Source organism: Choristoneura fumiferana, chromosome Z (assembly GCF_025370935.1).
Source record: "Choristoneura fumiferana chromosome Z, NRCan_CFum_1, whole genome shotgun sequence".
NCBI lineage: Eukaryota > Metazoa > Arthropoda > Insecta > Lepidoptera > Tortricidae > Choristoneura > Choristoneura fumiferana.
In genome coordinates, this window is record NC_133472.1 from 27,257,699 (window position 1) to 27,280,282 (window position 22,584).

General features: G+C 43.1%; 1 protein-coding gene across 1 annotated transcript in view; it reads right to left on the reverse strand.

The window, feature by feature from the left end:
* hiw (MYC binding protein highwire) overlaps positions 1-22,584 on the reverse strand; it is a 104,236-nt gene that overhangs the window by 7,113 nt on the left and 74,539 nt on the right. Inside the window, exons 38-66 of the mRNA XM_074095223.1 lie at positions 22,372-22,581; positions 21,549-21,701; positions 20,897-20,990; positions 20,333-20,394; positions 20,158-20,252; positions 19,982-20,081; positions 18,526-18,657; positions 17,904-18,135; positions 16,564-16,710; positions 16,321-16,461; positions 16,004-16,112; positions 15,812-15,924; positions 15,441-15,623; positions 14,792-14,989; positions 14,314-14,507; positions 12,836-12,986; positions 11,882-12,120; positions 11,457-11,588; positions 10,959-11,182; positions 10,380-10,491; positions 8,615-8,851; positions 7,498-7,612; positions 6,977-7,167; positions 4,108-4,260; positions 2,488-2,676; positions 1,894-2,007; positions 1,378-1,466; positions 1,037-1,259; positions 453-625 (exon numbers count right to left, since the gene is read on the reverse strand). Of these exons, the coding sequence (XP_073951324.1) occupies positions 453-625; positions 1,037-1,259; positions 1,378-1,466; positions 1,894-2,007; positions 2,488-2,676; positions 4,108-4,260; positions 6,977-7,167; positions 7,498-7,612; positions 8,615-8,851; positions 10,380-10,491; positions 10,959-11,182; positions 11,457-11,588; positions 11,882-12,120; positions 12,836-12,986; positions 14,314-14,507; positions 14,792-14,989; positions 15,441-15,623; positions 15,812-15,924; positions 16,004-16,112; positions 16,321-16,461; positions 16,564-16,710; positions 17,904-18,135; positions 18,526-18,657; positions 19,982-20,081; positions 20,158-20,252; positions 20,333-20,394; positions 20,897-20,990; positions 21,549-21,701; positions 22,372-22,581 (4,505 nt within the window). The remainder of the gene's footprint in view (positions 1-452; positions 626-1,036; positions 1,260-1,377; positions 1,467-1,893; positions 2,008-2,487; positions 2,677-4,107; positions 4,261-6,976; positions 7,168-7,497; positions 7,613-8,614; positions 8,852-10,379; positions 10,492-10,958; positions 11,183-11,456; positions 11,589-11,881; positions 12,121-12,835; positions 12,987-14,313; positions 14,508-14,791; positions 14,990-15,440; positions 15,624-15,811; positions 15,925-16,003; positions 16,113-16,320; positions 16,462-16,563; positions 16,711-17,903; positions 18,136-18,525; positions 18,658-19,981; positions 20,082-20,157; positions 20,253-20,332; positions 20,395-20,896; positions 20,991-21,548; positions 21,702-22,371; positions 22,582-22,584) is intronic.

Genomic DNA, 22,584 nt, shown 5'->3' on the forward strand with positions numbered 1-22,584 from the left:
TTGAAAGCAATCCTTTAATTTTGAACATGAAACTACCATGAGACTCACTCATATTAAATATATTGACCCGGATAACTCACGTCTTAAATCGAGTTTAGCTCGACATGTTTTGTAGCCCTTCTGCTTAGGAGCAACGCGACTCTGCAGCTGCTGCAACACAAGCACTGCGCGCCGCCGCTCTGCTCGTGCGACTAACCGACGAAACTGACACCGGCGCACAACTACCCGCGTTTTCATCGTCATGCGGCATGTCAGCGTCAGTGCGCGTGTTGCAGCAGCCGTCGAGTCGCGTTGGTCCTAAGAGGATGGGCTACGGATTAGCCAGAAACATTTCGAGCTAAACTCGATTTAAGACGTGAGTTATCCGGGTCAATATATGCAATCCTTAAATGGTTCAAATAAGAAATGGGTGGGCCAAATCTAGTTATTTCATAAAATGTAATATCTCTAACAGGTCGAGATGTGACTGGTCGCAGACGCAGAGCGCAGCCAGAGCCATCCAGACGGGCGGCGCGGCCATGCAGCGCGCGGGCCGGCGGTCCGCGTCCGCCGCCTGCGCCAGCGCCGCCGCGTACTGCGCGAGCGCCGCGCGGCTCTCCGCGCCCCACGCCGCCGATAGCTTGTCCTGACACACCACACAAACACCAGCTACATTAAACCTTACCAACAGAAGTTTGAGTACAAGTAACAACACAGACGAAATTACATAAAAATATGGCATAACTTTGTTTCCATTCAATTTCGGTCAAAAAAGAAAACGTTCCTCAAAACGCAAAACGTGATCGGCCATGGAAAAACCGTAGACCTTGGTACTTGAAATGCACCGAACGGAGATGGTAGACTAAAAAGCGACCTATGCCATGCCACAGTGAACAATAAAAGCTCAAATAGTGACGTAGATCTAGACTATTGTATCGTAGAAATATTACTTATTTTTGTATTTATTATGACGGTTTTCCCGTTCGAACGTTTTTGTTAAAATTATTCTGATTTTTTTTTAAGTTTCAGTTGAACAAAACAGAGTATGATAGTTAACCTCCGCCATATCGGTAAGTAGTTTCGCAACCAGGTGCGCGTGCTTGCGCGGCGTGTGCCCGCGCATGAACCAAGCAGCGGGCGGCACGGGCACCACGCTGCCGCCCATGGTGGCGGCGCCGCCCGCTCCCGCGCCCGCGCCCGCGCCCGCCGCGCCCTTCACCTTCACCTGCACCGTCACCGCCTTGCCCAAGTAGCACACCAGGTGCTCCATCAACGTCACCCTGATGACACAAATCAATTTATAATAGATCTTGATTTTTATATAATTGTAAAGAAATTAAGGAATTAAGTAATAATTTGTATTAATCGTTATTTACACCCATTAAAATTGAAAGTTACCTAGTTTCTAAATCATTGCCATAGTTCACAGCTGCTAACATTTTTAGTGGTGGTATTTCGATGATTATTCGTCGCAGCAACGAAATAACCTGAAAAAAAAAACAGATTCAGACTATCACTGATGACTTCGGTGATTTCGCGACTGCTTAACATATAGTATGATATATATAAGAAGTGTATACAAACAAATAAAGTCGTTTTCTAATGGGGGTCAATATCACCAACTAAACTTTGACAGTAAGAGCCCTCACAGACTACAACCTTTTTATCGGCCGATTGTTTAATCGAATCTTTAATCTAAAAATAAACATCATATGCAAATAAACACATTAGAAAGATAACATTCGGTTCGGTTCGGTTTGAATAGCTGCGCGATTTCCTTCAAACTCAACTGTTGGCGAACTATGCACAAGCACTAGCGCCGATAAAGAATTTGTTGTCTGCGGGGACTCTGAAGGTGTGGGCGAGGTTTTTTTCTAATAGACTGGACTTTGTGCTATCGTGAGCATTGGTTACTTGTCTCTGCACGCGCTCGCTGCCGGTATGCAGCAGCGACAGCAGGTCGGCGAGCAGCTCGCTGCGCTGCGCGAGGTGCGCGCGCCCCACCGCGCTGCCGCTCAGCGCCAGCAGCTGAAACACGCTCACTTCAGGAAAGAACGTCCAAGCCCGCCCACTCGAGCGAGCGACCGAGCGGTTTTAGCGCGCCCTCCTCTCAGAGTATCACTTGAGAAAGAGACGGCGGGCTAAATCCCCTCGCCTTTGATCACAGTGCATATTAAGCCTAACGGCTTCCCAGAATTCATATTGTATTACACACTCGGAATCACTATTACTTTCACTACTTCTTTCCGTCAAACAATAGAATGAGATATAAGGGGAAAAAGATGGTGAATGAAATCGCCAACACCAGCGCGTGTCACAATGCGGCCTCTGAGTCATTTATCTCGAAATTAACAAAATGTTTATCTGGTCAGGTATTATCGAACCCACCAATGAACCTTAACCTTAATCTTCTGGCGTTTTAGCGGTACTTCGTAATTTAAATAGTATATATGTATAGGACAGATTTGCTGAGATGCGACTAGTAACAAGAAAGCAGGGCACTCTAACCAGAGAGAGCATTTCAAAGCAATAGTTGTCCTGGTGGTGGTGCGGTGGCGCGTCCTCTACACGGCCCGCGCCCGTTCCCGCTCCCGCCTCCGGTGCCGCCTCCGTTTCCGCACACAGCAGCGCCGTTTCCCAGTCGTCACGCGCGCGCGCCGCCTCACACCCTATCGCGCATACTATATGCGACATCACCTGTAGTAATATATTGATTAGTGTTAACTGACGGTTAAATGTGATGCCATCTCCGTCTATTCGAACAAAACAAATAGAGACGGCATCACATTTAACCGACAGTTAACACTAATCAATGGATGGTGAAACAGACCCTTAATTAAGATTTTTAACTTTTACAGTCAATCTGAGCATAATTACTAGCTTAAAGTAATGGTGATTTGTTCTTTTTTTGCCGCCCACACCGATACATATGCTGTCGTGACAGATACAGCAGCAGAAAAAAATAACGCAAACACCTCAATCTGTATGAAAACCGTGTCACTTTTTAGGGTTCCGTACCCAAAGGGTGCCAACGGGACCCTATTACTGAGACTCCGCTGTCTGTCTGTCTGTCTGTCTGCCGGTCCGTCTGTCACAGGGCTCTATCTCTTAAGCAGTAAAAGTTAGACATTTGAAATTTTCACAGATTATGTATTACTGTGGCCGCTATAACAACAAATACTAAAAATAAAGTAAAGGTACAAATTAAAGGGTCGTCATACACGAAACGTGTTTTTTTCAGCGTTTTTTGGTTGCTAGACGTTATTAGCCGTAGCTAAGGCGACCGAGTCGCCTAGCAACGACTAGCTATTTCGGTTGTATATTTAGCTTTTAAGTTTGCGATTTTAATGATGTTTTATAAAAGCTTCGATAATATAATCTAGTGACTGTCTGATTGTGTGGTGATGTTTGTTCGGGTGGAATTAATATTTTAACTTAAATTTGAAGTGGATATCTTCAACCGATTGAGCTGAAATTTTGCATGCATGTATAAATCCGATGACAATGCAATATTATTATGACGTAGAGCTGATCTGATGATGAAGTTAGATGTTGGCCATAGGAACTCTGTAATAAAACGACACAACTGTATCGATTTTGGTCTCATTTGATTCATCTTGACGACTACCTACTTTGGTAACCAGGGGCAAAAAGTACCCCCAGCAAAAAAGCTTGTATTAGATTTTTTACAAAAAACTATTACTGAACTATTTGTTTTTAAAACATTGTACTGAGGTGCGGTACCCTTCATGCGCGAGTCGCTCGCACTCGCACTTGACCAATTTTTTATATCTACTGTGACGTCTCAAGATCAAATTAGCGATGTGAATTCCCCGATGTCCGCGCAAAATCGATTCAAATGCGCCGCCCGTCCGCGCCGTGGGGCTCGAGTCAGTCAATAGTCATGATTAGTCAATTAGCGGTCAGTCTTTGCATGGGGCCAACCCCGACGTTTGGTCGGGGTTCGGACACGCGAAGTAGATGCATTTGCGTAATCTAGTGTAATCTATATCTGTGCCCTTGCCTCAACTAAATGGCTACCGGTGCGTATTCTAGTACAGTCGGTTCCCAAATATATAAGTATCCACTTTCCTTCCTTCCTTTATCTGCGTTCGAAATCGACCGTACCTGTCGCTGCAGGCTGGTGAGCTTGTGTCCGGCGAAGAGGATGCCGACGACGTGCTCGCGCAGGTCGCTGTCGTCGCCGCCCGCGTCTTCGGCCGCCGGCACCTCGCTACCCTCGCTGCTGCTTGCCTCCCACTCCAGTAACTTGCCGAAGACCTATCACAACAAACAATTCAGAAGATTGCCACTTCACGTAGCACATTTGCCGAAATATTAGTGTGAGTGAAAAATATCCACTTTAATTTATATGTCGGAGAAACGCTGGTGAAGGAGATGATGATGGATGGAAATGAGAGTACTTCCGTCTCGTCGTTAGGATGCGTTCATTATGTATGTAGTAGGTACTTGAGTGAGAGCTTCAATAAGAACTTCTTTTGGAGCACAGTTGTTTTATTTCACTAGCCGATAATAATTAAATTACAAATCAATCAGAGTATCATCATTTCAGCCTATATACGTCCCACTGCTGGGCTATCAGAGTATGTACAGAGCTAATTGACAGACGAACTGACAGAATCATTAGCCAGGTGTTGTCGTTCCTACAGTCCGAAGTAGAATGACGATCCGGCCAAGGAGCCCGTCCACGTGCACCGCAACCGGTAGTTACGTCACACGGCGTTCGCCGCCATCTCAATATTGTAATAGTCAATTGACAATCCTATAAGGGTTGATTATTATTATCCACGACATATATATGTATTTACTAATAAAATGGACTGAAAAAAGGTTTGGAAAAGGAAATGGATTGAACCGACGTGCATGCATGAAAAGATTGATGAATGTAGAGGAAGCGAGAGTTGTATGCCAGGATAGTAGCATTGGAAGGATGTACAGCCTTATTCATAAAAAAACCTTAATTGAGGTTTGATCGGTCTGTGACTGATTAAGCTTGTTAGACGGTTGTCAAGAAGTATGATTCATAAACGCTTGCTAGCAGTCTGCTAGTTGTTGAGCTGCTGATAGATGGATTAGACGCGTTATGTTGGCCACCTTGACAAATCAAAGACAAAAAATGGCCTCATCGATAATTTAAAAAAAATGACAGCAGTGACAGCAAATTAGCAGGAAAAAAAAGCGAGATGTTTGTTGTCCCGCCATTTCCGATCCGCATGTTTATGTTGTACCTAAGTGCAAAAAGCCATAATAATGTTAATCATCCTAATTTTTTTTTCATATTTATTGTTAGTAAAGTAGCAGTAATAAATACCTAATTTAGAGGATTTTTAAATACAAATTCCTGAAAATATTTTTTCCTGTTTTTTTTTTAATCTTTGCGTAACCCTCCCTTCACTAAAAATATCTTAGGTATGGTTTGTTGCTCTTGTCAAAGTCAGCTATTCAAACTTGTGGCGGCCATTTTGTGACTTAGCAGGGAGATAAAGGAAAGGAGGGTCTACGGTCCTCTAACTTTAGCAAAGCCTTGATCGATTGATTAGCGCTAACCATGGCGTACCAATCCCTACAAGCTATATTTAATACAAAAAAACAGCATAGATGGCACTACTATTAACATTTGTAAATTATAAAATGTGAATAAGCCGAATTAAGTAGAAATATTAAGATTAAAATAAAGACTAGCATATTTTATAAACACAACTTCACATCAACCTTAATTCAACTCCTTAATTTGAAGATAAGAAACACCATAAAAATAATAAATTGAGAATACGAAAGTATAGGCTACATGTGGCTACATTTCAGCTATGAGACTTTCGTAGTGTTTTGCAATTGTGACGCTAGATGGCGAATAACCGGAATGCGCTTGCTGGGCTTGCACCGCGCTTGCTCACATTCGTCGAAACTATTTGAGAGAAACATGCCATTCTCTTCTAATGACGTAAATAAGACAGAGACATCATGCTTATCTCTAGTCGTCTAGGCTCAGTTGGTGAGCTTGTTGGTTGTTGTCAGTGTACCGTATCCTTAGTGTCTCACTAGATGGCAATACGTATCGTGTTATTTGTGTTCTCACTGGTGCCATCTATTGGAAAATCGAAGGAAAGAAAAATAGCCAGTTGAATAGCCAGTATTAGGGTGATATCATTTGCTTGTACTAGGTGGTGTCTCTGTTATATATGTACTCTGTGGCGCTAACAGACGTTTATGAATCATGTTTTTTAGCATCGGGCCTTCAAGAAGCCTTCAAGGAGGCTCTAACTTTTTATGAATAAGTCTCTGCCTACCCCGTTCGGAAAGAGGCGTGATTTTATGTACGTATGTATGTATGGATTGAAAAGTCTCATCAAATAAACATTATTATTATATAGTTTCTAGCTTGAACAACGGATATGCCATTAGCGCTGGCTTACTGAAAAGACGTCTCTAAGGACCGCTACCAAGTTCCGTAGGGCTCCTTGTTGGAGTTGTTGGAGATAAGTTAAAGTTACGACTCTTCAGTAATTTATTGATATTTATAAGTTTAAGGTAACAAGCTAGTATAGCGAGACCGTGTATCTTTTACGTTTGTTTTAAGTGTGAGAGTAAGCGTTAATATTAGTTTATATTAGTGCGGTCTTAGGTAAAAGTGCTGTTGTCGGCGCTGCGACGTATAACTAAAGTAGGGCGCGATTCTAATCTAAAAAGTGCTGTGCGGTATTGAACCGTACAACGTCCAACTATTATTTACTTGTAAGAAATATTTCAGCTATTCATATGTTAAATTTGGGGGAGAAAAAACAGTGAATCACAAAAATGTGTATACAGACCGAATTACGAGTAAATATGTTTGCGCCGCTTTCGGACCACTCAGATGTTTGAACCATTACCACCACGTTGCTAGCAATGGCATCTATTTGGAAATTGACTGTTCTATCACTAGTAAGAGATAATATACCTAGTAGTTGAGTGACCATCAGCAATTCCAGTGTGTTACCTGCGAGGTGAGAAGGCGGAAGACCCTCAGAGTGTCAGCCTCGGCGAGCGCGTGCAGCACGGCGGCGGGCGAGCAAGGCGCGCGCGCGGCGGGCGGCGCGGGCGCGCCCAGCACGCGCAGCTGCCGCACGCGCACCGCCGCCTCCGGCCCGCGCAGCTCGCAGCGCACGCGCACTCCGCCGCTCCCCACCCCTACCACAACACAGAGCTACACGAACACGACACGGTCTGCTGTTGATGATACATCCAATAGCCCATACAGGTCAAGATTGTTCTGCCCCGCTAGCAGCAGCAGACAACAACCCATTATCCCTCGACATCTTTCCCGGTTTCCTCCACTACCAGTTAGAGCGAGAATGACCTGGGTCTTTGGGTACGCATCCATTGATGAGGAGTGGACTGAAAAGTCTAGGATCGAATAATCAGATCAGTGGAAATGTAATTTGATAATGTGATTAGACGATTCTGTAAGTCTCTGCTCCGCTTTGCCTACATAATTATAAGATTTAAATAAGCACTTACTTGGTAAAGTGTAGCACAGCCACGCAGCGCTCTTTGGGTCTACTTCCATATCTTGCATATGGAATAACTCGCTAGAACCACCACTGTACAGGAACGATACCAACAAAGTTTTATTCTGAAATCAAGAAATTAATTCTGCTGTAGATAAAAAGTTCCAGTTTGCAAAAATGAAAATATCCCTACCATGAGACTCACTCATGGTTAAACAAACCCGGTTAACTCACATATTAAATACAGTTTAGTTCTACAATTAATAAACTCGATTTAAGACGTGATTTAAGTATCCGAGTTTATTTCACTACTAGCTGCTGCCCGCGACTCCATCCGCATAGATTTCGTCTTTCTACTATGAACTATGACATTTTCCGGGTAAAAACTATCTTATGTCCTTCCCCGGGACTCAAACTAAAAATAAATTAAATAAGTATCATGGGACAATTGAAACCAATAGACCTAGTCCCAAACTAAGCAAATCTTGTACTATGGGTACTAAGCAACGGATAAACATACTTATATGTATAGCTAAACTAGCCTTAACCCGCGGCTTCGCAAGAATTACACATAGCTTAATGCCGTCTTAACTCAACTGTTGTAAGTTATCCCCGTGCAATATACGACAACCGTGACCGTGTTCATGGTCAGGTGCTCTAGCCACTTCCGGTCGTCTATCTACTACGTATAGTCACCAGCATTAATATCTGCCACAGCGGAGCGTGCAAAAATATCTGACACGTCCTACCGGCCCTAGAAATAGAGTCGTATCAGATATTTATGCACGCCTTGTTGTGTCAGATATTGGTGCTGGTGACTGTACATCTACTAACTATCCGTATACAGTTTCATCTAAATCGGTTCAACAGTTTAGACGTGAAAAGGTAACAAAGGAACAAATAGACTTACAAACTTTCACATCCCATCCCATCCCATCCCACTATCCAACTAACATTATAAACGCGAAAGTTTGTATGGATGGATGGATGTTACTCTTTCACGCAAAAACTACTGATCGGATTTGCATGAAATTTGGCATACAGGTAATGTATACCCTGAAATAACATATAGGCTATATTATCCCGAAATAATGTATGGTTCCTGTGGGATGAATGTAGTGATTTACCACGGTGTCTCTCGTGTTGTCAACGTGGAGCGCGACGAGGTGTGGGCGCGCGGGCGGAGCGGGCGCGGGCGCCGGCAGCGCCACCTGCACCCACTTGGCCTTGTTGCGGTCCTCGTCGCCGGACTCCCAGAAGGTCTCCGTGCTGCCGTCGGTCAGCGCGCCGGCCATGCCCTGCCGCGAGGACACGCTCACCTCGCACCACCCGGTCACGTCGCTGCAACTCCACACGTAGTTCTCCTGTAACATACCATTAGGCCGCTTGTAGACGTCCGTTGTTTTTACCGGACATCAGACCGTTTTTTGCGGTGTCTATGGCTTCGTCGCCGGACAAGTGTCCGGTGCATGTACAGTCGAACAAATTGAATCATGACCCAAAGTTACACACCTTTTAATAATCAATTTCACTATGATTTCCCAGACAAAAATATGAGATGTCAACATGACACGAAAATGACAATGATGTCAGCACAGAGGTTCCACCCTGGGTCATGATTAAATTTTTTCGACTGTACACTGTATTCATTATAATCCATACAACACCGCAAGTCCGGCAAAAAGCGGTCCGTTGTCCGACGAAAATAACGGACGACTACAAGCGGCCTTAATCATTAAAAAATCTCTTTATACCTGCTTTTTCCGTACTGCTCACTATGTGTTGTTGTTCAATAAAGAGTTATTGTATTGTATTGAAATGTCCAGGATTACAAACACGTAATGAGGGTTTCTCGACAGACTACAGCAAATGGCGTTAGTATCGAACGCTTCATTTGACGTTGCAGTCTTGCTTGCGATTGGTTCATTTAGTTATTTAAGCAATCACAAACGAGACGTTAATGTCAAAGTAGTCAAACGGACCTGTCAAAGAAACTCTAATTGCTGTTACGGCAGAAGTGAATACAGTGTTTTTCTCATAAATCTAAAACTGAATCCACTAACAATAACACAATCAACTTACAAACGTTAAAACCCCCGACAGTAATTTCAAAGTTCAACACCTCAAAAACGGCTGTACTGACTTAAATAAAATTTAGCTAAGAACAACCGAAAGAAACTCGTTTTCACGAAAAAAACTGCATCGAAAGTGGTCCATCCGTGTTGAGAGCCACAGGCCGACACACAGGTATTGGCCGCTTATTGTTATAATGCCCAATAATTGTGGCCCTAATTCTGCGTCGGGGGTTGTGTATCGTGTCGGCGGCCGATCGTAAAATCCGCCAGATCACGAAATTCCTGGCGGCGCCATTTCATGATATGCCTAAAAGTTGGCCAGGCATATTATAATGTGCCTGAGAAACAATACGGCAGATCGATTAGAGCAACGCATACGTCGATAAACGAGGAGTGGTTAGGATGAATTGTGATCACAACGCACGAGCCGAGCGAGCGAAGCAAGCGTGCCTCGGCAGCGGCCGGCGGAGTGCCAGAACCGATATGGCGGCGTTTCATGATATGCCTAGGAATTTCATGATCTGCCTAAACTGGACAAATCCTGAAATGGCGGCGTTTCATGATCTTTCTAGGTGTTTCATGATCTGCCTAAACGTCACTAGGCAAATCGTTAAACGGCGAGTTTTGAACGATATGGCGGATGTCCCTTAGCCAATTCATGAAATGGCGGCATTTCAAGATATGCCTTTCCTAGGCACGAATTGGCTAAGGGACATCCGCCATATGGTTCAAACTCACCGTTTCGTGATCTGGTGGATTTTACGATCGGCCGCCGACATTCGCATATGGAATTTTATCGGATGCACTAGTGATTTACCTTATTGAGATAACTATGAAAGCTATCATGTAACGCTCCCAGGATGCTTTCTTCATAAACCCCGTCTTCAGAGTGCGACAAAATCTTGCTGATAACGCTGAAAACTTGCGATCTGCATCCGTGCAGCGTTAAGAAGTCACAAATACAATTTTCAATAATGACGTATAGTGGAAAATTCTGGAAAAGGTTACATTTTGCGAGTATTGAAAGTACAAAATAAACAATTTTTGGTATTTCAATTGCTTTGCAGGTGTGTGCCGGTTTCCCTTCACCGTAAAGTTTGTGGTAAATTTTAAATATAATTTCACACACATAAATTTGGAAAAATATATGTTGCATTTTTGTTTAACTATATGCGTAATTCAATAAATAAAAATTAATCAATATCCGATATATTCTAGATTCGATAGATCTCACTTTGAAAAATCTTGTATCTCAAATCAATACGTCAACAAAATTTAATCTTGAAATAATATATGGCCCAGGCCCTCTCATTCTTAGAGTAGGTCTGTGTCCAGCAGTACAACAACAGATACGCTAAATCATTGTCGTGAGTATCGGGCATAAGTCGGTAAGTACCTATGCAGGAAGGCTCGGTCGTGCGAGGAGTAGTGCAGCGCCCAGCAGCGCACGGCCTGCAGCGAGGCGGCGCTGGCGGGCGGCAGCGCGGGCGCCAGCGCACTCACCGAGCCCAGGAACGCGTGCAACGCCGCGCGCGACCCGCGCGCCACGCGCCCGCCCGGGCACAGCGCGCACGCCGACGCCGTCGGAGCGCTTCCCCGCGCCGCCTCCGCGCACCCACCCTTCAAACAATCTTAACATTAAGGGGCTGTTTCACCATCCACTGATTAGTGTTAACTGACGGTTAAATGTGATGCCATCTGCTGCTGATAGACAGCATCACATTTAACCGTCAGTTAACACTAATCAACGGATGGTGAAACAGCCCCTAATTCTACTTATTTACATTTTTAACGCTGCAATTAATCTGGTTCTATTAAATTCTGTACAGGTGCTTTCAACAACTTTTATTTAACATTGCAAAACGCGCATTCCATAAAAACAATTTCAATTTACCTCTTTATTATCTTCCAAAGCCAACGGCGGAGGCACGATCCTGGCGTATTTGTCTAGAGCGGTACAAAACCACCACATAACATCATGTACGCAAGTGGGCTGGGTCGCCGATCTGAGCAACCAATTTAACGCCTGAAAGAAGGAACTAATGTGTAATGCACTGCTGATTTCTAGCAAATTTCCCTGATTTTCCCTGACTTTCCCTGACCACCTTGAGCTTCCCTGACTTTTCCCTGACTTCCCAGAAACCAATATCAGGATAAAAAAGCCTACATATTACAATCATATTACTAACCAAATTTCATCTAAATCCGTGCTGCCATTTTAACGTAAAGGAATAACAAACAAACTCGAATGCACGCACATACTCCCAAACTTTCGCATTTCTAATATTAGTTGTATAAATTATGATTTTATCGTCGAACCTCAAAAGCGTACTGTCTAACAGTGTTGATTCTGACGGCGGCATCCATTTTCTGGCGGTAGGCGTGAAGATTCCGGCTGGCGAGCACGAAGGCGAGCACGGGGCTGCGCATGAGCGCGGCGGGGTCCACCCGCGGCGGCTCGAACGCGGACACGCCGCAGCCCTCGCCCGCCCACTCGCCGCACCCCACCAGCTTCTGCAGCGCCGCGCTCGGCTGCGCCAGGAGCGATGAACCAGCACCTTAAATGACACATTCAATTAAAAACAAAAATTCCAAATTCAAATTATTTATTCAGTAAATAGGCCGCAATGGGCACTTTTACCTACACGTAATTTTTTTTAAACTACTAGTGCATGCCATTTCTGGGGTCCAGATTTACTCTAAAAAGATGTTCAGTCTACCGCTCCCCATGCTACCAGATGTTAAACTAGACGTTCAGTTTAACATCTGGTAGCATGGTGAACGATTGGTTCGCTCTGAAGATGAGCTCTAGTTGAGTTCGAAAAGCGTCAGTGCAGTGTAGTGGTGGTGATAGATGGGTTTGTGGGATTTGTGTGTGTTCTTACAGTGTGGAATTGGAGGTACTACACGAATACAGATTTCTTGCATGAACGTAGCTATCATTCACGGGTAAGCAAAATAGTTATTTTAGTTCATAGTTACTTTTTGCTTCCTTGGGTAGAATGATGCCCAGTTTAGAATGTGAAGGAGAATTTTGGAGCTGGAACGTTGTCTAAATTAAACATGAACAAAAATGCATACCGTTTTATATCACTACTTGTTGTACGGTCAAGGACTTTAATTCATGAGACACCATGGAACCATTTCACAGTAAACGTCATAGTGACATCGCATTAATTAACAATGAGAATCGTAACGACTTTTCCTTCGAAAAGGTTCCATAGTGACTCATGCATTCAAGTCCTTGAGTGTACAGGTGATGGATGTATTTACCGGAGAGCGTGTCATGATCAGCGGTTCGCGAGCAGCGGGCGAGCGGCGCGGCGCTGGCGAGCCCGCGCGCGCCCGCCTGCCCCATGGACACGGAGCGGTGCACGCGCGGCCACTGCGCCCCCGCCGCCGCCTCCCCGCCGTACACGCCGCTCTGCGGAACGAACTTAGTCTCGTCATCATTATCATAATTCTCGAGTTGAGGCCCTCGACTTGAGGCAACTCACTCTGCGCTGTGGGTGAAGGTGAGGCGCGTCGCCTCGCCCTGATACGTCACGTCTCAACCTGAGTCTCCTTTGAGCGAGCCCAAAAACCGTCAACTTTTGGCTCGGTCCACAACGACGAATCTGCCTCATGGTGAGCCTCAGGTTGAGTTGACGTCTCCACTTGCGCTGCGCGGATCAAGATAGCTGGCTTGATCTGAGACTGCTCTACTTGAGTATGTTATAGCAGTAATGGCAGTATTGTAAATAGTTACTACTTATTTGCAGTTTCAGTCTGAGTCAGAGCCTATAGCATGGGGGTTTATTGCATCCTTTAAAGACTCACTGAGTATGTATGAACCTTGTGATACTCATACCGATAATTGTGAGAAAACATATTATTTTATTTATGAACACCCAAACAGTTGTAAATTTTATAGTCTTGTCTCAGTTTCTGCAGAGTTGATCTAATCTAACGGTATATGCTAACAGCCTTATTCATAAAAAATCCTTAATTGAGGTTTGATCGGTCTGTTAACTTAGCAGACTGATTAAGCTTGTTAGACGGTTGTCAAGAAGTATGATTCATAAACGCTTGTTAGCAGTCTGCTAGTTGTTGAGCTGCTGATAGACGGATTAGACGCGTTATGTTGGCCATCTTGACAAATCAAAGACAAAAAATGCCCTCATCAATAATTAAAAAAAAAATTTACAGCAGTGACAGCAAATTAGCAGGAAAAAAAGTAAAAAGCGAGATGTTTGTTTTCCCGCCATTTCCGATCCGCATGTTTGTTTAAGTGCAAAAAGCCGTAATTATGTTAATCATCCTAATTTTAAATTTTTCATATTTATTGTTAGTAAAGTAGTAAAGTAGCAGTAATAAATACCTAATTTAGAGGATTTTTTAAATACAAATTCCTGAAAATAATTTTTCCTGGTTTTTTTTTAATCTTTGCGTAACTTCACCCTTCACTAAAAATATCTTCGGTATGGTTTTTTGCTCTTGTCAAAGTCAGCTGTTCAAACTTGTGGCGGCCATTTTGTGACTTAGCAGGGAGATAAAGGAGGGTCTACGGTCCTCTAACTTTAGCAGAGCCTTGATCGACTGATTAGCGCTAACAGACGTTTATGAATCATGTTTTTTAGCATCGGGTCTTCAAGGAGCTATCAAGGAGGCTCTGACTATTTATGAATAAGGCTGTTAATCTATTATGTATGTAGTTTAAAGTTCGTGAAATAGTTCAAGCGTGCAGCGTAGGCTGTAGCACTTGGACTTACGAGTGGAGCAATCGCGGCTGGCGGCGGTCGTCCCAGCGAGTGATACTTGGCAGTGTCTACGGCGGCAGGCGGTTTGGGCGCGGCGCCGAGCGCGGGCAGGCACTGGAACGGCGGCGCCGGCTGCCACATGCTGCTCGGCGGCGTCGGCGGGCTGCGCGTCGGTGCTTCGTGCCACGGCGACACCGAAAGGGATTCTGAAAAATCAGACAAATGTAAGTTGGATCCCCACACGAGAGGTGCCGTACTATCGAACCGAAAAAAAACTTCCACATATGGAGGTCTTCCTTTCACGTCTTACTTTATTTTATTCTTATCGTTTGTTCTCATAGAAGCCATAGTTGTTTCACGTGCCGTATTACGAGACTTAGGTGCTCAAACCTAAAGACGTTTTTCAATAGGTAGCGCAGGAAATTCATCTAAGGGGTTAAGGACATAAGGTAGTAATTTTCTAAGCTAAAATTAATAAAAAAAATATTACCAGAATTTGTAAGAGGCGCTAAATCCAGTAAAAACACAGCGTTTTCTTTCATAACTTGGTGGTCCACCTCTGGTGCCGGTTCGCTGCGTTCATAACCCATGTCCGATACTATTTTGGTCTTCGGTTGTTTAACTGATGATACAGCTTTCAACGCCTTATCGCGGCACTTCTCGCAATAAATATACCAAAGTTGGTATGCTGCAACAATTAAAGAAAAAATAAATCCATACTAATATTATAAATGCGAAAGTGTATGTGTTTGTGTGTATGTTTGTCCGTCTTTCACGTCGAAACGGAGCGTCGGATTGGCGTGAGTTTTGGCATAGAGATAGTTTATGGCCCAGAGAGTGACATAGGCTACTTTTATCCCGGAAAAATGCACAGTTCCTGAGGGAACAGCGCGAATTCGGTAATTACACGCGGGCGAAGCCGCGGGAAAAAGCTAGTAAAAAATATATATCTTTACTCGCTTAAACTAAATTATCTGACATAGTACAGACATTAAGGTTGGTTCAATGATAGTTACTTATTTTACTACAAACAAAAGAATACATATTTCTACATGGACAACGCGATAATTCTGTCTCCGGGCGTAATTTTTCATTCCATCGCGAGCCGATTCCAAAGCTCCTTATAAACCTTTATGTACCTTGCGCGAGTTGCCCACAAAGCGGCTGCGGCGCGTGCGCGGGCGCGGGCGGGTCGGCGCGGCGGTAGGCACCGGCGCGGTCGAAGCCGCGGGCGCTGGGCGCGCGGCAGCCCGGGTGCGCGTGCCGCATGTGCGCGGCCAGCGGCGGCGGCACGCTCGACCCGCCGCACAGCTCGCACTTCACTGCGCCACATAACATCCATTCAATTACACTTAATAACATCAATTCTAAATTTAAATAACTATGAAAATGATCCGAAACGTCAGTATTTGAAAATATAACAGCGATCTCAATTTCAAATAGCAATATCATTATCAAATCATATAAGTAATTTGGAAACAAGAAATGGAAATAAGCATCAGTTACGTACCTGCGTAAGGTGTTTTATAAATAGGTGATGATTTCCAATCTCTTTTTTTTCGGATAGCATTATACGCTCTTGAATTGTCGTTCTCGTTTTTTTCTGATGTTTCTTTTTGTAGTCTGTGGTAAAAAGAAAAGTCTTTTTTATATTTATGTGACAAATAACATTTTATAATAACATTTATTCAGATTTTGTTACTTGTCAGTGGCAGCAGAGAGTTGGTCCGCATCGTAAAGCGCGTCCCAAAGCGCTACTAACGCCCGGAGCGCAGGCGGTAACACGTTTACTACTGACGGGGTACTGTTATCTGGAAACAAAATGTTTATTTTTACCATCATTATTTTGGTTACATAAGAAAATTAGATTGCATTATCGAGTATTTTCAGTAAGCTATAATGTAAAAGAAAGAAAGGGGAACGTATTTATTGGGCAAGAAGTATTTTCAAATAAGTAATCTGTTTAACAAGCGGAAGTTTTACAATTTTTACTAATGTGTTCACTATATGCATACTCACTCGTGTCACTACTTTGGGCCTGTACGTCTTCTTCGCGGATCACCACGTCGATGTCGCTGCGGCGTGCACGACTCGCACTCGCCTCTACGCCGGACCGCGTAAGAGATTCCAACGTGGATTGGTTTATTCGTAAATATTGACCTGAGAAGCCGTAATAAGCTGTATAAGGATTCCACATATTAATATCAGTAACGGGCAAATTTAATAAGAATAAAAATATCTGTAAAGAGTAAAAATGTTTACCAGCATTAGAAACTTCGACGGAGTGACGTTGGGGACGTGATACGGTGACATCGTGAGCCGCTCGAGTCACGACCCTGGCGCCTTGCTTCGGCAGTTGCGGATGGAATTTCAGGAATGCAGCGCAGGCGATTGCATCATGAACAATGCCTGTAAGATTTTTTCAATAAAATAAATTACTAAATAAGTAAATACAATAAGATATAAATAATATCCTCTAAACTAAGACTATTTCATTTACTTTATTTTATTTTATTCGGAAAACCAAAAGCTTAAATTAACTAATACAGGTGGATTACAAAACATGTAACAAAAAAGCCAATTAAAGGTTTCCACAGATAATACGAAGATATGAACAGATTCATCATCATCATCATCCCAGCCTATATACGTCCCACTGCTGGGCACAGGCCTCCTCTCAGAACAAGAGGGCTTGGGCCATAGTTCCCACGCGGGCCCAGTGCGGATTGGGAACTTCGCACGCACCATTGAATCGCTTCGCAGATTTGTGCAGGTTTCCTCACGATGTTTTCCTTTACCGCAAAGCTCGTGGTAAATTTCAAATGTAATTCCGCACATGAATTTCGAAAAACTCAGAGGTGCGAGCCGGGGTTCGAACCCACGACCCTCTGCTTGAGAGGCGATAGGTCGAACCACTAGGCCACCACATGAACAGATTAGCACAAAGAAATGAAAAAAAAAATGAAATAAATGGAAAACAAAACAGAAAATTTATTGAACAAAAAAATCAAAGAGGCGACTGAGCCCCGGGATGAGGAGCAAAGAAATTGGATGCTATACGGTTTCTTACTGCAGCAGGTTTTAATCGGTACAGATCTAGATCCTCATAACGCTGACACAGTTCGTTCATCGACCTCGCATTTCGATAGAAGTATGAATTTTTACGATAATTTGTTTTCGCATGTGGTAAAGCCAAAGGTCGATAGTTATTTTTAATTGATGCTCTGGGAACACGAAAGTTGATATTGTTTAGTAACTTTGGACTATCAACTAAATCTTAAAGTGTAAACACAAAAAAATCTTCATCCACCCGAAATGACGTTGTAACTTGCAAACTTTAAGCTAAATACTAATAACAAAGTTCTGAAAGTAAAATACAGGGAAGACGCTAAAGAAAATTTTCAATTAGTAATAAAGTATTCAAAAAAATTGATGATAAATAACAACTTTGGCGTGGCGCCTAGTGTGCAAATGTTAATGAAATCTACGGTGCCATTTCTGGGAGTTCCCTCGGGAAAATAAATAAAACCCCGGATTTTTAAACCAACAGCCTGATCTGCCTGCTAAGCTGTGGGTAAAGTTTACTCAAAAATAATGAATACCTTCGTGCCACAGCAGCGCAGCGAACACCGCCCTGAGGCACTCGGCCTGCGCCGGGCTGAGCGCGTGCTTGCGCGGCGGCGGCGGCGGCGGCGGCGGCGGCGGCGGCGGCGGCGGTGGCGGCGCGGGAGCGGCGCGCGCGGGCAGCGGCGGCGGCGAGCTGCGCTTGTACGCGCGCGACCTGCTCGCGACCCGCTCGCGGCTTAAACTCTTACCGCTCAGGTGATCCTCCTTCTGTATCAAAACAACGAGCAGGTCATTCAAATATTGAACTTAATCTGACATAGGACTAACTGGCTTAACTTATATTTTTCAAGAAAAGTGGAACTGTTGTTGTGTGAACGTTGGAATTACCAATTACTTGTTTAAGATTTAATAACATTTCAGAAACAATTGAAGAGACACTGAATTTCATTCATTCCATAGTTACGAACTATGTATTATCATGGATAGCTTACTTTCAGTCAGCATTACTTTAACGTGTATGGGTGTATGAAGCTTTTAAAAATGGATCCAGTTTAACATCTTTTTACTTTCTCCTTGCGTGCTACTCACTTATTCCGAAAAACCGCTACAATTTTATGACACATTGGGAGCATGTATGATTAGTGTGCAAGTTCTCACTGTCTTAGCGTTGCCGATGTACAGATGCACGGTAGCGACGGTGTCGCCGGCGACGCTCTCTGGCGAGGTCTGCGTGCCGGTCTGAGCCAGCCGCCCGCCGCCTTGCGGCTCAGGCTCCGTGCCTATCTCCGTCTACAGACAAGGATGATATACAGTGGCTCAACTACCGTCAGTAATTTACTAATAGCTTATTCTTAGGCACTCGGGAATAAGAATTCATATATACATGATTAACAGGAAGACAACCTTTTCGGTAATTTATTGAATCAGGCGTTACTTTGCGGAGGTCCATATCAATGAACTAAAAAAGAAGATGAGCTCTGGTTGAATTCGAAACGCGTCAGTGTAGCGTGGTGGTGGTGATAGTTGGGTTTGTGCGATTTGTGTGTTTTCTTACTGTGTGGAGGTGGAGGAACTGCATGAACACACATTTCTTTCACAAACGTAGCTATCATAAGGCCGCGAGTGATCAATGTAGTTGTTTTAGTTCATTTAACCTTTTTGGATTTAAATCATTTTGTTGTACAGTCAAGGGCAAAGATATCGACACAGCCAAAGTTGCAAAAATATGTATACACAGCCTTAATGTTAAGTGCATAAAGTCGTGTATACATGTTTTTGTAACTTTGGCCGTGTCGATATCATTGCCCTTGACTGTACGATATAAAGTTTGTTGAATGAAGAAACGCATGTATTTGATTTGTAGTCTGACAGGGCTAGATGAATCATTACACGCCTATTTAAAGCACTATCGCTGACTCACATAGGCTGGCACGTGGTAACGATCCTCAGAATACTCACTAATAGACCACAAAGGAGCAAAATGGGTAAAATGTTCGGCTAAATGCTTTTGTTACCAATTTAGTGTTATTGTCTGAATTTATTTGTCATTCCTGTTTAATACCAGGAAATGAGAACACGTGACTACGATTACAAATAAAAATACGTCATACCTAAATCCGTAATTTGCAAACAAATACGAAGCCTTACAAACAATAACTATCTATTATAAGAATTTGCCATGTTATACATGGAACTAGGTAGGTTGTATCATAAAACGTACAAACGTTTATATATCTGTCGATAAAAGTGAAATTCTTGTCAAATACTTCGCGTTCCTAAATGATAGGGATAAGATAATGTGCACTAAAGGACGATAACCTATTAACGGACATTACTTACTGATTTTCTTACGACGTTAGATTAAAATAATGATTTCTGTCATTTGTAGTCTATTATTAACGAACAAAGACTGGTTGCAAAAACGTGTAAGTATTAAAAATCAATCAACTAGTTATTATATGCTAAGGGTAATGCCTCTCTAAAGAGTAATGCTTCACCAAACATTGTAAAAGACCAACAGTACTTAATTCAAAACTTTAAAAATTACCACATGACACCAGAGAGTCTTCTTGTATTCCCTTCCGCTTATGAAACTCAACATTTATCAACTAACCTCTTGGATAGGATTGACGTCCCGAATGTTATCGCTAGACCGTTGCTTCACAGGCGACCACCATTCGTCGCTGTTACCATTACTCCGACGTTGGATCCCTCTAAAATTTATATTATTATTATTATTTTGAATGTGTTTGTATCTACAATTCCTTCATGACGACTTTGAGTACTAACCGTGGTGTTGGAACTGCAACCGACTCGTTACGAAATAACCTCCCTCGCTTACTCGGCTCTAGTCCGAACACAAAGGGACTGGTGCTGCTGTCACTCTGAATTTGATAAAATAAGAGAACGTTTAAATATATTTCAATGCGCAATTAAAATAAGAGACATTGAATGTTTCTCTTACATCGTTTGCCATATCGCATTGGGTGGACAACGGATATTTTCTGTCGTTGATACTGTTTACATCTGCAATCAAGCATAAAAATAATAATATTGACATTGTACTATAAATATCTTAAAAACAATGAATCAATGAAGAGTAACAGAATCAAAAGAATTGCTAGAAAAGAATCTATCAAAAAAATCATAAGAAACCTAGAAGCTCTTCCGTAACAGTGTCATTACAAGTAAAACTAAACTTGGTATTAGAATTTTCAATTAATTTATTAATTAATTTTGTTTTAATCACATTCAAGTGCACCGCGTGAATGCGATCGACAAGCGTGTCGCTTACGGATGGGAACATAGAACAAACATATCGGCCTCACAAATAGATATACAAACACAGATTATTGGCTTCTTATATGTCTCGAGTGGTTCTGCTCTTAAATAACCTTTCTTTAATCCTTAAAACTATCGGATAAGGTTTAAAATGCTCATGCTTCATCATTTAGTGTCCTTTGGAATACGAACTACGACGAAGATCGTCTTATTATGCATTATGTTTATAGCGCCGCACTGTATGTACCATTCAGTCCAATGTCGATATCATCCTCATGCGTCCATGTCTGCATATCGCCTTGAGCGTCACCGTAGCCGCTCCATATGCCCGTATACTCTGACTGAAAAATAATACAATAAGTTTTATTTATATAAATTAGAAACTTGAACATACGGTGAAATACGGTCACGAGCGTTAAATTGAGACCCATTTCGTCAAAATATCCCTTGAATTGTCATACAAAATGACAGATATTCGATCTGGGAGTGGGTCCCAAATTAACGATCGTACAAGCTCCGCGATTGACAACACGGTTAAATATGTTCAGATAATTTTGAACACCTAAACAGCTATTATATATCAGATGGTGACTGTACGTACAGTGTAAAAATCTAAATCGCGTACAGTCAAGTGTAAAAATATGAACTTATTTAAAGTTTCAAGAATAAGTACCACAGACTCTTATTCCGACGCAATAAAGCCGTAGTACCTAACATAGTTTTGAGTGGTTCGAATAGATACTTATTTTTGCACTTAACTGTACCAGGATGGAACCTTTTTGCTGCAAATGTCACTGAAATTTCATAAATCCACTGAAGAAATCATCATGAAATTTATTGCGAAAAGTTTCCACCCTGGACCCTGGTAATCGAACTCGACTCAGTTTCCTCGTTAGTACCTGGGGAGAGGAGGTAGCATCGACAGGCAGTAGAAGCGCACGGTCTAGGTGGCGGTGGTGCTGGAGGCACCAGGCCGCGCCAGCGCCACCGTCCGCGTGAGCGCGCGCAGACTCCGCGCCCAGGCGCACCCACGTGCCATCTTTATTCACAACCTGCACAAATTACCTTACTTTGTGCATTTACAGCATGAAAAACAACTAAGGCAGAAGTGTCCTTAGCTATCCTGAAATATATTACTTAATTTCAATATTCTTTCTTGAAAAAAAAAATCATCTCCATTTTTTCTGTGCAATTAATAACTGACTAAAGAACGGTAGCGGAACACGAAAAATTTCACGCAACGACCTCCACTACTTGCCTCTATTCGCATTCGTACAATTTAATCTGTGTGAGTGCGAATTATTTACACGCGAGCAACAGAGACAAGTAGTCAAGGTCATCGAGCGAAATTTTTCGTGTTCCATGAGCGGACTTTAGCTTGCACGATTACTGGCTTTCTACTAGAACTCATTGAGGAGTTGCTACATTAGCAGTTAAGGGTCTCATATTTTTACACGCTTTCTTACACAAAGTTCCGTTTACGGATCATACACAAATTAAAATCAAAAAGTGTCTGTCTCGGGGACAAACCGTTAACGACTTGAAGACACAACCAATTTATTTTTATAATAGACTTCAAATTGGCCAGGCGTCTACATGACCTGTAAATCTAATAAAAAAGTGAACAAATTTATTTACTTTTCGTCTTTTGCTGCTTGATTGTGAAATGGTACTTGTAACGTAAGCCCATATAAATTTTGAATATAACAGTACGGCAGAGACCTCCTCGACGCAGGCGATGATGGTCCCGGGTGGCACGCGGCCGGTCTCCTCGGCCTGCAGGCTGGGGCTGGCGCGCACGCGCAGGCCGGCGCTGAAGCGCGCCGCGAACCGCCGCAGCTTGGCCGGCGGCGACTGCGCGGTCTCCTCGCCGCCGCCGCCGCGCTCCCCGGGGCCTTCAGATGAACTCTCCGCCACTTCTATCGTTAACTCCTG